Here is a 12,412-nt window from a genome sequence, read left to right as displayed (position 1 = left end):
CTCATCTATGTATCTGCCAGTTCACCAATACTACACTGTCTTGATTACCCTAACTTTACAGTTAGTTTTGCTATCAGACAGTGCGGTCCACCAACTGCATCTTTTTCACCATTTGGATTGGGAGGGCAGTTAATTCTAGTCCCCTTATTCTGTCATGTAAATTTTGTTTTATTTTACTTTCAAAGGCTGTGAAACATCACCAAGGGCATGTAAATTTTAGAATCAGCTTGTTTACATCTACAAAAGCCTGGTAGGATTTTCATTGGCACTGCGTTGAAGCTATATAGATTATTTGGGGAAGAACAGGCCATCTTTTGTCTTTTTTTTTTGAGACAGAGTCTTGCTCTGTCGCCAGGCACCAGGCTGGAGTGCAATGGCATGATCTGAGCTCATTACAACTTCCACCTCCCAGGTTCAAGCAATTCTCCTGCCTCAGCCTCCCAAGTAGCTGGGACTACAACAGGCACATGCCACTAAGCCCAGCTAATTTTTGTATTTTTAGTAGAGATGGGGTTTCACCATGTTGGCCAGGATGGTCTCGATCTCATGACCTCGTGATCCACCCGCCTCGGCCTCCCAAAGTGCTGGGATTACAGACTTGAGCCACCATGCCCCGCCAGAACAGGCCATCTTAACAATGTTGAGTACTCCTATACATAAACATAATATATCTCTCCATTTATTTAAATCTTTATTTCATCCTTGTTTTTTAGTTCTCAGTATAGTTATTGCACATATTTTATGAAGTTTATACCTAAGATTTGGGGGTTTTTCTAAGAGGTGGGGTCTTGCTATTTTGGCCACGGTAGTCTTGAACACCTGGCCTCAAGCGATCCTCCCACCTTGTCCTCCCAAAGTGCTGGGATTACAGGCTTCACAAGTAGCTGGAATTACAGACACCTGCTACCATACCCAGCTCATTTTTGTATTTTTAGTAGAGACAGGGTTTCACCGTTGGCCAGGCTGGTCTCAAACTCCCAGTAGTAGGCTGCAGTGCAGTGGTGTGATCGTCGCTCACTGTAGCCTCCAACTCCTGGACTTGATCCTCCTGTCTCAGCCTCCCAAGTAGCTAGGACTTCAGGCATACGCCACCACACCTGGCTATTTTTTTTATTTTTTGTAGAGTCAGGGTCTCACCATGTTGCCCAGGCTTGTCTCAAACCTCTGAGCTCAAGTGATCCTCCTGCTTCAGCCTCCCAGAATTCTGGGATTACAGGCATGAGCCACAGTGCATGGCCTGCTTCATGTATTTCAAAGTTGTTATTAGGTATACCCACATTTAGGATTATTAATGTCTTATTGGTAAATTTACCTCTTTATAATTATGTATTACCTTTATACCTGGAAATATTCCTTGTTCTCAAGTATACTTTATCAGATACTAATAAAACCACACCAGCTTCCTTTTGATTAGTGTTTCCATGATATATCTTTATCCATCTTTCCACTTTTTTTCCCCCAAAATCAATAGGTCTTTGATTGCATCCTTTAAATATCACAAGCAGGTCTTAGGAATCATCCAGCATCTTGTTTCTGTAGCTGGACAACTCTCAGATCTTATTCATCAGCCTGCTGAGCAGCTCCTTTTTCAGAGACATAGATACCATCCAAAAATTTCCAGATATCTTTAACTGTGTGGCTTACTGAATCAAAGCCGCTGAATTTGAAACAAGCTCAATGTCATTTCCTTCAAGGATTAATTCATCTTTCTGGGCTTGAGATACTGAACAAGCAACATCTGGTGTCATCTGAACCCTGCGGATGTATTTTTCACCCAGGAAATTTCGGATTTCAACAAGAGACCCATTCTCCTGAATAACGATGTTGATGGGAAAGGGAGCATGCACAGACCTCATCTTGTAATGGGAGCCCAGCGTAACACCCTTGATCATGTTCTGTAGATGACTACAAATAGTCCAAACGGTAGTCAGTTCCTTTCTGTTACCCCACCATTTGTCAACCCGGAGCCTCTATATTTTCTTTCCAAGAAGACTGAGTTCTACATTGATGTGTTTGAAGTCCCTCCACAGGGTTCCTCTGGGGCCCTTCACAATAACTGTGCATCCCTGTGGAGTAGTATCAGCATTTTCTGGAATGCTAACCGTCCGATTGTTGAGAATGGTCTTCATTCTCGCAGTAGATGCAGCAAAGAAGCCATTTTCTGTTTTTAAATCCATTTACGCCATTATGTTTATAGTGGGTTTCCTGTAAAGAGCAGATAGTTGAATCTTCCTCACCTGTATGAGCATGTTATTAACATTTTCACTACAGCCTTTAACATATGAGTCAGTTACTTTAAATGTCTTGTCTGATGGTTTCAACATCCTTGTCATATTTGAGTTTGTTCTGTTGATTGCTTTTGCTCTTCACAGTGGCTTGGTTTTTCTCTTGCTCTTGTGGGTGCCTCATAATTTCTTACTGAATGCCAGACATGTGTTAAGACAGGAGACAGAGGTACAAATATCTGTCTAGAAATGGGCACACTGTTTGTTCTTCCAGGCCTTCAGTGGGGACAGTTGAGTTAATTTGGTCAGAAGCTGACCTGGGATTGAGATTTTTGTTAAGGTTACCTTCAATAAACCACCATTTTCCAAGTCTTCTAGAGTTAGGTTTAGGGACAACTGGTTGCTGGAGGCTTGTTACTCGATGGTCCTTCCCCTCCTTCAGCTGTAGGCTTTCCTCCTGTGTCTGTGTCTCAGTCAGTCTCTTTATGCTGTTTCCTCCCTCAGAAGCAGTCCATTGTTGCTAATTAAACAGTGCTTGCTCCCCTAGTGGTGGGGGATGAGGAGTGTTTCTCTGTTGTCCTGATGTAGCCCCAGTTTTTAAGTGGGGTTTTCTCAGTGATCCTGTTCCTCCCCCTGTGGTAGCCAACCTCTTATAATCTGAGTCCAAGATAGTTTCCTGCTCCTCTGCCAAAGTAGAGTATTCTTTTTCCTTTTCCATCCCCACTAGCTGTAATGGGTCTTCACTTTTACCTAGAGCAGAGATGGAGGGGTCAACTGGATTTTCTTCCCTCCGCAGAGGGAAGGGAAGCAAATAACTGCTCCCTTCTTCCATGAAGGAGGGAGGGAGGGAAGGTTTCTTTAGACTTTATCCCCACGGCCAACCTTTTTTTAACCAAAAGCATATTTTATTAATTTTTAAACTGATACATGTTAGTTGTAGGTTTTTTAGATTACATGTGATATATATAGAGAAATAGATAGATATAGATATATTTTTTAAGATGAGGTCTCATTATTTGCTCAGGCTGGTCTCAAATCCCTGGACTCAAGTAATCCTCCCACATCAGCCTCCCAAGTAGCTGACATTACAGGCATGAGCCCACCATGCCTGACTCGTGTTATTTTGATACATGCATACAATGTGTAATGATCAAATCAGAGTAACTAAAATATCCATCACCTCAAACATTTATCTTTTCTTTATGTTAAAACATCCCAATTCTTCTAGCTATTTCATTTTGGGTTTTGTTTTTGCTTTTTGAGACAGTCTCACTCTGTCACCCCGGCTGGAGTGCAGTGGCATGATCTTAGCTCACTGCAACCTCTGCCTCCTGGGTTCAGGCAATTCTTTTGCCTCAAGTGGCTGGGATTACAGGCACTTGCCACCACGCCCGGCTAATTTTTGTATTTTTAGCAAAGTGCTGTGATTACAGGCATGAGCCACCATGCCCAGCCTAGCAATTTCAAACTATACAATAAATTATAGTCACCCTACTCCCTTATCACACTAGAGCTTACTCCTTTTATCTAACTGTATTTTTGTAACCACTAACCAACCTCTCCGTCACTCCCTACCAAGTCTTCCCAGCCTCCAGTTGCTACCAATCAACTATCTCCATGAGATACATTTTTTTTTTAGCTCCCACATACTAGTAGAGAACATGTGGTCTTTGTCTCTCTGTGCCTGGCTTATTTCACTTCACATAATAATCTCCAGCTCCATCCATGTTGCTTCAAAACACAGGATCTTATGCTTTGTTATAGCTGAATCATAATATTCCATTGCATATATATATTTATTTTCTTTATCCACTCATCTGTTGATGGACACTTCAATGAATTCCATATCTTGGCTATTGTGTTTTTATTTATTTGGTGTTTTGTGAAACCCTGTCTCTACTAAAAATAAAAAATTAGCCGGGCGTGGTGGCATGGACCTGTAATACCAGCTACTCAGGAAGCTGAGACAAGAGAATCACTTGAACCCAGGAGATGGAAGTTGCAGTCAGTCGAGATTGTGCCACTGAATTCCAGTCTGGGCAACAGAGTGAGACTCTGTCTCAAAAAAAAAAAAAAAAAAAAAATATATATATATATATATATATATATATATATATATATATATATATAGATAGTACTGAAGCTCAGGAAAGAACAGAGATTTGAGATAAAATGTAAAAATGATCAGCACACAAGAGTAGTTAAAGCCACAGGAAGAGTGTACCTGAAGCCAAAGACGATACGAAAAGGCTTTGGTTTACGCTTCACTTGGATGGAATCCCAGGACACATCAACACTCAATAATCACAGCAGAATAAAAGGAGATTCACCAAGGACTAGAAGGAAAACTCAGGTATTTACTACCCTGCAAGTCCAACGAGGCAAGTGCCAAGTCTAACCGGTTCATGTCTGTATCTCCAGCGTCTAACGTTGGTGGTAGATAGTGGATGCTCAGTAAATATGTTAAAAGAGTATCTGAAGGACACTGAAACTGAAGAAGAAACAAGTTTCCAGGAGACCTTTAGAGAATAGTAAATGCTTTTGAAAAGACAATGAAAGATAAGGTTTAAAAAGTAACCACTTGATTAGGCAACAAGAAAGTCAACAGTGACCCAACAAGAACACTAAGCAGAGCAGCAGATAAAAGACTGCAGTGGCTTGAATACTGAACGGCAAGTGAGGAAGAAAAGAGAGCAAGTATAGACTATCCTTTTAAGAACTGAGATGTAGAGGAATAAGAGGAATAAGTCGGTAGCTAGATAGCTGGCGGAGTCGCACAAGTGTGTATGTTTTCAAATAAGACATTGCGGCTTGTTTGTGAATCCAGCTATCACTGGAAGCATTAGATGAACACCCTAGTTTTCAAGCAGCCGTAGATTTATTTGTAGTATTTTAAAGAAGTACTATATATGCACAGAGTGATTTTCTGGGGGGGGGGGGGCGGGGATTTATTATACTTAAGAAAATTTTTTTTTTTTGAGACAGAGTTTTGCTCTGTTGCCAGGCTGGAGTGTACTGGTGTGATCTTGGCTTACTAAAATCTCTGCCTCCTGGGTTAAAGCAGTCTCCTGCCTCAGCCTCCTGAGTAGCTGGGACTATAGGCATGCATGACCACACCCAGCTAATCTTTGTATTTTAGTAGAGATGGGGTTTCACCATGTTGGCCAGGATGGTCTCGATCTCTTGACCTTGTGATCCACCCACCTCAGCCTCCCAAAGGGCTGGGATTACAGGCATAAACCACCGCCCTCAGCCAAAAAAGAAATTTCTAAATATTTACACCTATTTACATTGGCAGTTTACACTAATCTGAAGAAATCAATGAATAAAATAATAAAATAGTATCTCCAAACGATATAAAAGACTATTCTGAAACACTGCTAGAAAACTGAAACTAAACTAATTCTGGTAATAAAATAATTTGTTGCCAACATGGCAAAACCCCGTCTCTACTAAAAATGTAAAAATTAGCCAGGCATGGTGGTACATGTCTATAATCCCAGCTACTGGGGAAGCTGAACAGGAGAATCGCTTGAACCCAGGAAGTGGAGGTTGCAGTGAGCAGAGATCATGACAATGCCCTCCAGCCTGGGTGACAAGAGCAAAACTCCATCCCCCTCCCCCCAAAAAAAAATAAATAAATAAATTTGTTTCATTCTCAGTATAGATACGTCATCCAAAAGTTTAAGATAGCTGGGATCAGAGGTTTGAAATGCTATTTTATTTACTCTACAAAAAAATTTTTACATTCATATTTTTGCAAGTATTTTCAATATTTTACTTTAGGTTTCTTAATGTGGTTTTAAAAATTATATATTTAACATAAAAAATTATTTCTAGTCAACTTTTTACTATTTGGTTTTTTATAAATTATTTAGATACCTTTCAATTAGGCCTAATTAAAAGATAAGAAAGTGTGAACTAAGCCAAAAGGCAAAATACAAACCAAATTAGAAATTACCAGGCAGGGTAGCTCCCCAACAAGTTTGAACAAATGGGAAAAAATGTAAGAGGGCATGGAGCAGGTTAAAATATGCTTTCTAGCCATGGCCACTAGATGGTGCAAACATTTTGCAGGACTTAAACTAAATGTCCTAAGCACTCAAAGTTTTAAAGAACCTCTCCAGAAACCAAACTCCTTGCTTCAAGGAAGAAGTGGAAATTTTTTTGTGCTATTTATTTGGGAATGTAGGAAGTCTTATATATGTATGGGTTTTTGTTGTTTTGTATTTTGCTTTTTCAGTATAAATGTTTTGAGCTTGTACGTTCTTCAAAGTTATTTTAGCCTCTCTGAGTCAGCAACATCCTGCCTGCACGTGGCTCAATGGCACTGGGGGTGGTGATGGCATATGTCTTCACAGTCGTAGAACTAACTCAATTTCAGTATTGCTATAGAAACAAAATAGTATAAAAGTGAGGTACTACAAGAAAAATTACATCTCCAAAATACTGGTAGTGTGAAAAATACTAAATTTCTGGTCTAATAAGCTAGGAGTCCCTACTGACCAAAAACGAGTACTTACTTGAATTAGGGGGCCAGGACTCCCGGTATTCACTACCCACTTGAGTTCTGGGTGACTTGACCCGAACCTGGGGAGCCACACAAAAATCACAGGAGTTAGGATCAAAGGGAGAGCTTAATCAAGAAATTTAAATCATAAAAGTATGCTCAAAATACTACATACTTTTCTACCACCTCTTCCACAACATATAAAATCGAATATATTTATCCTAACAATAATAATATATATGAAAGGCTTTCTGGTTTCCAATGTATTTTCCATATATTTTCTCATCCAGTGCCAAGCTCATTGGGGGTGGGTGGGAGGGAAAGAAACAGTAAAGAGAGACCCTGTGGGGTCAAGAGCCAAAGACCTTACAGAGCTATACAGTTGCTGGGAGCAAGAGTGACCATGAACTCCTCTGGATTATCAAACCATGATGAATAGTCAGTTTCACTGGGAGAAAAACCAATAGAGAAAAACAACTGTAACCTTTAACAGGGTCGTATAGCTCTTCACACTGCCTTCACCTCAATTAAAATTCATAAAACCCTGCTTTCTCGGGAGCTTGCCTAAGAGAGACACCACAGCAAGAGGGTTACCTTTCTTTCTTGTTTCTTCTGTGTCTCCATAACATGCAGGCGCTCCATAAGGCTGGAGATGCCCTGCTCCAAGCTGTCAATGGTGTGGTGCTGAGGATCGTGGCCACTGAAGCTGTTGCGCAGGCTGCGGAGAGCATCTCGAACAAGCTGCAGGTCGCTGGTCTGTGGGCAAGAATAAGGTGCTGCTGGCATGGCACAGTGCCACATCCCAACCACTGGGCTTAAAAGGATATAGGAGTCAGGTTTCCAGAAGAGATTTTTTACCCCCACAGAAGCAGGCCTATGGTTTGCCCACTGATTCTTAATTTTGGATAGCAAATGCCTCACATCTTTACATACTCCACAGATCCAAGAATTAGGGAAGTGGACTATAAAAGGCCTCATCCACTGGCCATGGCTTTGGCACTCTTCTGGTTTCAGTGAGAAGTGGCAGGTCTCTATCAAAAATCCAGGTACCTACCCCTCTGTTGCTGATTGAAGCAGCTCCTTTTCCTGCCGTTGGAGGGAGAAAACCATTGCTTTGAGAGCTGTGACTGTTGTAGTTGGTTGCCTATAGCAGCATGAAGAAATGTTGCTTGTTAAAGGGAGAATATAAACCAGATGTGCTGTCTTATTTTTCTTCCTCACATTTATCACTTCCTGACAAAGTATATGAGTTTATTTGTTTAATGGCTCTCTTTATTAAAATGTATCTTTCATAAGTATAGTTTTTCCCCATTTTTGGTCACTGCTGTATGCCCAGCACTTGATACGTAGTACGCATTGTTGAATGTGAATGAAGGAAGTGCCAACCTCCACCCGGAGACCCCCCAGCCTAGCCTCTGCCATGGCACTGGAGAGCCTCAGAGTGCTGCTCCAGCACTGCCTGGCTTTGTTTCATACATATATGAAACATACATACATATATATGTTTTGTTTTGCTTTTTGAGACAGAGTCTCACTCTGTCAACAAGGCTGGAGTGCCATGGCACAATCTCAGCTCACAGCAACCACCCACCTCCTAGGTTCAAGCGATTCTCCTGCTTCAGCCTCCAGAGTAGCAGGGGTTACAGGCATGAACCACCATGCTCAACTGATTTTTTGAATTTTTAGTAGAGATGAGGTTTTGACATGTTGGCCACGGTGGTCTTGAACTACTGACCTCAGGTGATCTGCCTACCTCGGCCTCCCAAAGTGCTGGGATTACAGGCATGAGCCACCATACCAGCCTACATAAGCCCTATTTCTAAGGTTAAGAAGATGAAGCAGCTGAAGGCCACACAATGTAGGAGTGGTAAAGGTGGAACATGAAACCAGACTTTCTTATTCTGGAATCTGCCCTCTTAACTAATTCATCACAGAGCCTCCTAACAAGCCTGTGGCCTTGGTTCAGCTCTAAGTCAGAAACACAACCTCGGCAATTGCCTCATCAATGTGGCAGGGAGAACCCAGGGTCTAGGTTACCTCATCAGCCTCTCTCTTCATACAGTGAGCCAAGAGGACATCTTTGTGTTCTAGCTCTCGCTCTAGATCCACCTGCAAAACAGACACTAAATTAGAACAGGATTTCTTTGGGCCAAAGGGGCAGGAAAATCAGTGGCTGAATATGTTCTGACCTGGTGGTAACTGGCATCAGAGAGTTTCCGGAGTGCTTCTTCTAATTTGGCCTGGTGCTGCTGAAGGAGGCGATCCTTCTGCCCTAGCTCTTTCTGCAATAAAGATAGAGCTTTCAGATGAATGGCAAAACCAGGAACACTGAAAAGTTCACCCTCTGCAAAATAATTTCCACTCAAGTAAAGTAGAGTCTTAGGGAAAAAAAGTCCTTTCCTTAAAATGTACCAGGAAGACTTTACACACCATAATAGTCTTACACAGTGCAAAGGATTCCTCAATAGAAATGAGGAAGGGAACTACCATTTGTAGGAGGACCGCTCTGAGCCATTCATACTAGTCAGAGATAAAGGTAAGACTAGAACTGAAGTTTCCAGACCCCTGATTCTGTGCTCCCTTTCCTAGCTGTGCCATTTATTCTTTAGGGCTATCAGGAGACACAAAAAAATACTTCCTTCTAAAAAGCAAGGATGAAAAAAATAATTAAAAGGCAAGGATGAGACTAGAATACTTAAGTGCTTTTTGAGCAACAATAACGGGCTGTTCATGAAAGGTCAGTGGAAGTCATTTCCAACCTGAAATTCATTCTTACTTTATATTCTCCCAACAGCCGGTTCCTCTCATCTAGCTTCCTCTGCAGATCCACCTGCAAGGATAGGAAAGAATTCACGGCACGGAGGTATTGTCTGCTAACCCTCAAGGAAACCAGCTACTTAGTTTAACCACAGTTAATGTGGGCAGTTACAGTACGTAGCACAGACAGGGCATGGTGGTAAAAATACACAGCTGCTCTCCACATTTGTAGTGAAATAATTGGACTGCAAAACCACAATTTTGCCTCTGTATCTCAGTGTCCTCAAAGTTGAAGAGGATATCAAGGATCTTCCTGCCCAGTATGATGTGTGCTTTCACCTAGGAACAGAGATGAGTCTAGCAGGGAATAAAAATAACTGTAGACATTTAGGGTAGACATCCCAGGAGCAAGAAAAGAGATTAGGATGGCCGATCTAATAGCACTTGAAGCAGCGACCTGTTCTGCTAATGGGGCTCACTGAGGCCAACGCTCATTCATTTAACTCACGTTCTGGTTGTGCAGCTCATCTTTGTCCATATTTGCCCTCAGTAGTTCCTGTTTGAGCTGAAGAACAGATGTGTCCTGCTGAGTCAATCTCTGCTGCAAGGCATCCTATGGGAAAAAGCATATTAATTGTTGTTGTCTCAATTCATCAATCAGCCAGTTACTGCTAAAAATTACTAAACACTGTAATGTGTTTCCAGCATTCATGACGGCAGACTGGAAGACAAATGGAGTAAAAGGGTCTTGCCACAAGTTGCTGAGCAGGGTTTTTTCTGTCCCCCTCTAGGAAACTAGCATCCAGAGCAAAATCCTAACCACCATTCTATGAAACTTACTGAAACCTGATTTTTTCTCTTCTTAATAGCATTAGGCCTTCTTTCCCTCAGCTTGAACTCTCTTGGTTCCTATCACGCCTAACAAAAGATGAGCTGGATATGCTTACTTATAAGGACAGTTATGACAAATTCCATCGACCATGGTGGCTTCAAGTGGAACTAATGGACTAGGACTGCATTCTAATAACACTTGTCCTGACTTTTCTCTCTTTACAGATTGCGAAGAAATGGTACAGACTCTGAAGAATGTGGGAGCCCGTTCTTAATTATGCTCTCTCCCAGGACAGTACACGGTAAAGGTACTAAGATACCCGTAGCATCAGTAGTTTAAAGGAATATTTCCCAAAGTGTGCTCCGTGGGACATTATTGTGCCCCATGGCATTACATGGAAGAAAAGATACTTCTGTGGTTAGTAATTCTAAGTCATTTTTAGGCCAATCTCGTTTTGACAGACCTTTTCAGATCCTTTAATATGTTATTATTCAGTCTTCAAGATTGCAGAGCATGTCTCAAACTTAATCTGACCATGGAACACATTTGTTTTTAGAAGTGTTTCCAAAGTATGAAGCCTACAGAATATACTTTGGAAAATGTTGCTGAGTGATAACTCTAGTCTAGCCCATGAATGGATACATAAGGAAGAGGGGAAAAGCAGCAGCTTAAAAACATCCTCTTCTACTTCCAGGTATTATTCCACAGATATACTCTCGTTTGGGTGAAATAACATAGAGTCAAGGCTGTTAGATCATTGTTTATATTAGCAAAAGATTGGAAATTATCGTATATAATAAATCATTCAACATTATGTACGTATACAGTGAAATACTATGCAGCCATAAAAAAGACCTAGGAAAGTCTTTATGTATTACTGACATAGAATGAGCTCAAAGATACACTACTAAGTGAAAAAAAGCAAGGTATCAAGTTATATTTATAGTATACAACCATTAGAGTAAAACCATGGGGGAAAATGATATACACACCGATGTGCTCATAACTGTTAAGATGCCTCTAGGAGGCTGGGTGTGGCGGCTCACATCTGTAATCCCAGCACTTTGGGAGGCTAAGGTGGGTGGATCGCCTGAAGTCAGGAGTTCAAGACCAGCCTGGCTAACATGGTGAAACCCCATCTCTACTCAAAATACAAAAATTAGCCAGGTATAATGGTGAACACCTATAATCCCAGCTACTGGGGAGGCTGAGGCAGGAGAATTGCTTGAACCTGGGAGGTGGAGGTTGCAGTAAGCCAAGATCACGCCACTGCACTCCAGCCTGGGAGACAGAGTGAGACTCTGTCTCTAAAAAAAAAAAAAAAAAAGATGCCTTTAGGAAAGAGAACTAGGTAACCGAGGGGACAGGGCTGGCAGGCAAACTTCATGCATGGTTTATTTTTTTATACCTTTAAATGACTCAAATGTTAGTTAACTACTCAAAAACAAAGTAAATTATAATTTTTTTATTTATTTTATTTTTTTAACTGATCATGTCAAGGGAAATTTCAGTGTTAAGTAAATTATAATTTTTTAAAAGACGTTCTTTCACATTGAAGAGGATTCCTTTACATGTAGAGACAATCAAGGTGGCACACATGGAAATGGCAGCACCATGAGTCATAACTACTAGAAATAAGCCACAGCAAAACAAAGGTATATTCCTCGATATGTCTCACTTCCCTCCCACAAAGCCCTTTCTTTACCAATAGCACAGAGCTATTAAAGGTCCACAGAAAATTCCAACTCTCACCACTCACCAATAGACTACTTTATGTTGCAGAGACTTTATTTAAAGAATTAAACGCCTTCCTTTTTTACCTTTATCCCTTGTAAGTTTCTGGCTTCTTGTTTACATTTCAGCAGCTCCTTCTGCAAACCAAATATAGTTAGATCAGATGGTGACATCTGGGTTGCTTCAGAACGCGTTACCTCATACTGTCGGCAAGAGGACAGAACTCAGTTGATCATTCCATGAAAAATTAACCCTCTACTAAGGCAGAACAGTTCTGGTCCAGTGAGCAGTACAACGGCTGATCCACAGAAACAAGAAGAGAACCATTCCGTTCTTCTCTGTTGGCACCCAGGC

At 41.2% G+C, this 12,412-nt stretch overlaps 1 protein-coding gene and 1 pseudogene across 16 annotated transcripts in view; both read right to left on the bottom strand.

Annotated features, from left to right (window-relative positions):
* DIXDC1 (DIX domain containing 1) overlaps positions 1–12,412 on the bottom strand; it is a 93,992-nt gene that overhangs the window by 15,461 nt on the left and 66,119 nt on the right. For 6 of the 15 annotated variants that reach the window (XM_035264505.3, XM_009006780.5, XM_078339419.1 and 3 more), the window contains 8 exons: positions 12,145–12,195; positions 10,001–10,105; positions 9,512–9,565; positions 8,925–9,017; positions 8,773–8,844; positions 7,790–7,879; positions 7,330–7,491; positions 6,749–6,815 (listed from right to left, as the gene is read on the bottom strand). In XM_035264505.3, coding sequence (XP_035120396.2) covers positions 6,749–6,815; positions 7,330–7,491; positions 7,790–7,879; positions 8,773–8,844; positions 8,925–9,017; positions 9,512–9,565; positions 10,001–10,105; positions 12,145–12,195 — 694 coding nt within the window. Of the gene's footprint in view, positions 1–678; positions 2,976–5,926; positions 6,615–6,748; positions 6,816–7,329; positions 7,492–7,789; positions 7,880–8,772; positions 8,845–8,924; positions 9,018–9,511; positions 9,566–10,000; positions 10,106–12,144; positions 12,196–12,412 lie in introns of those variants that run through there. The other 9 variants (XM_035264506.3, XM_078339416.1, XM_078339415.1 and 6 more) reach the window with 4 other exon arrangements.
* LOC100411679 (large ribosomal subunit protein uL6 pseudogene) lies at positions 1,414–2,177 on the bottom strand (annotated as a pseudogene). The gene has a single exon (XR_013523048.1). The product of XR_013523048.1 is annotated as a large ribosomal subunit protein uL6 pseudogene (transcript).

This window comes from Callithrix jacchus, chromosome 10, assembly GCF_049354715.1.
Source record: "Callithrix jacchus isolate 240 chromosome 10, calJac240_pri, whole genome shotgun sequence".
Classification (NCBI taxonomy): domain Eukaryota; kingdom Metazoa; phylum Chordata; class Mammalia; order Primates; family Cebidae; genus Callithrix; species Callithrix jacchus.
This window is presented reverse-complemented; position numbering and strand designations above follow the sequence as displayed.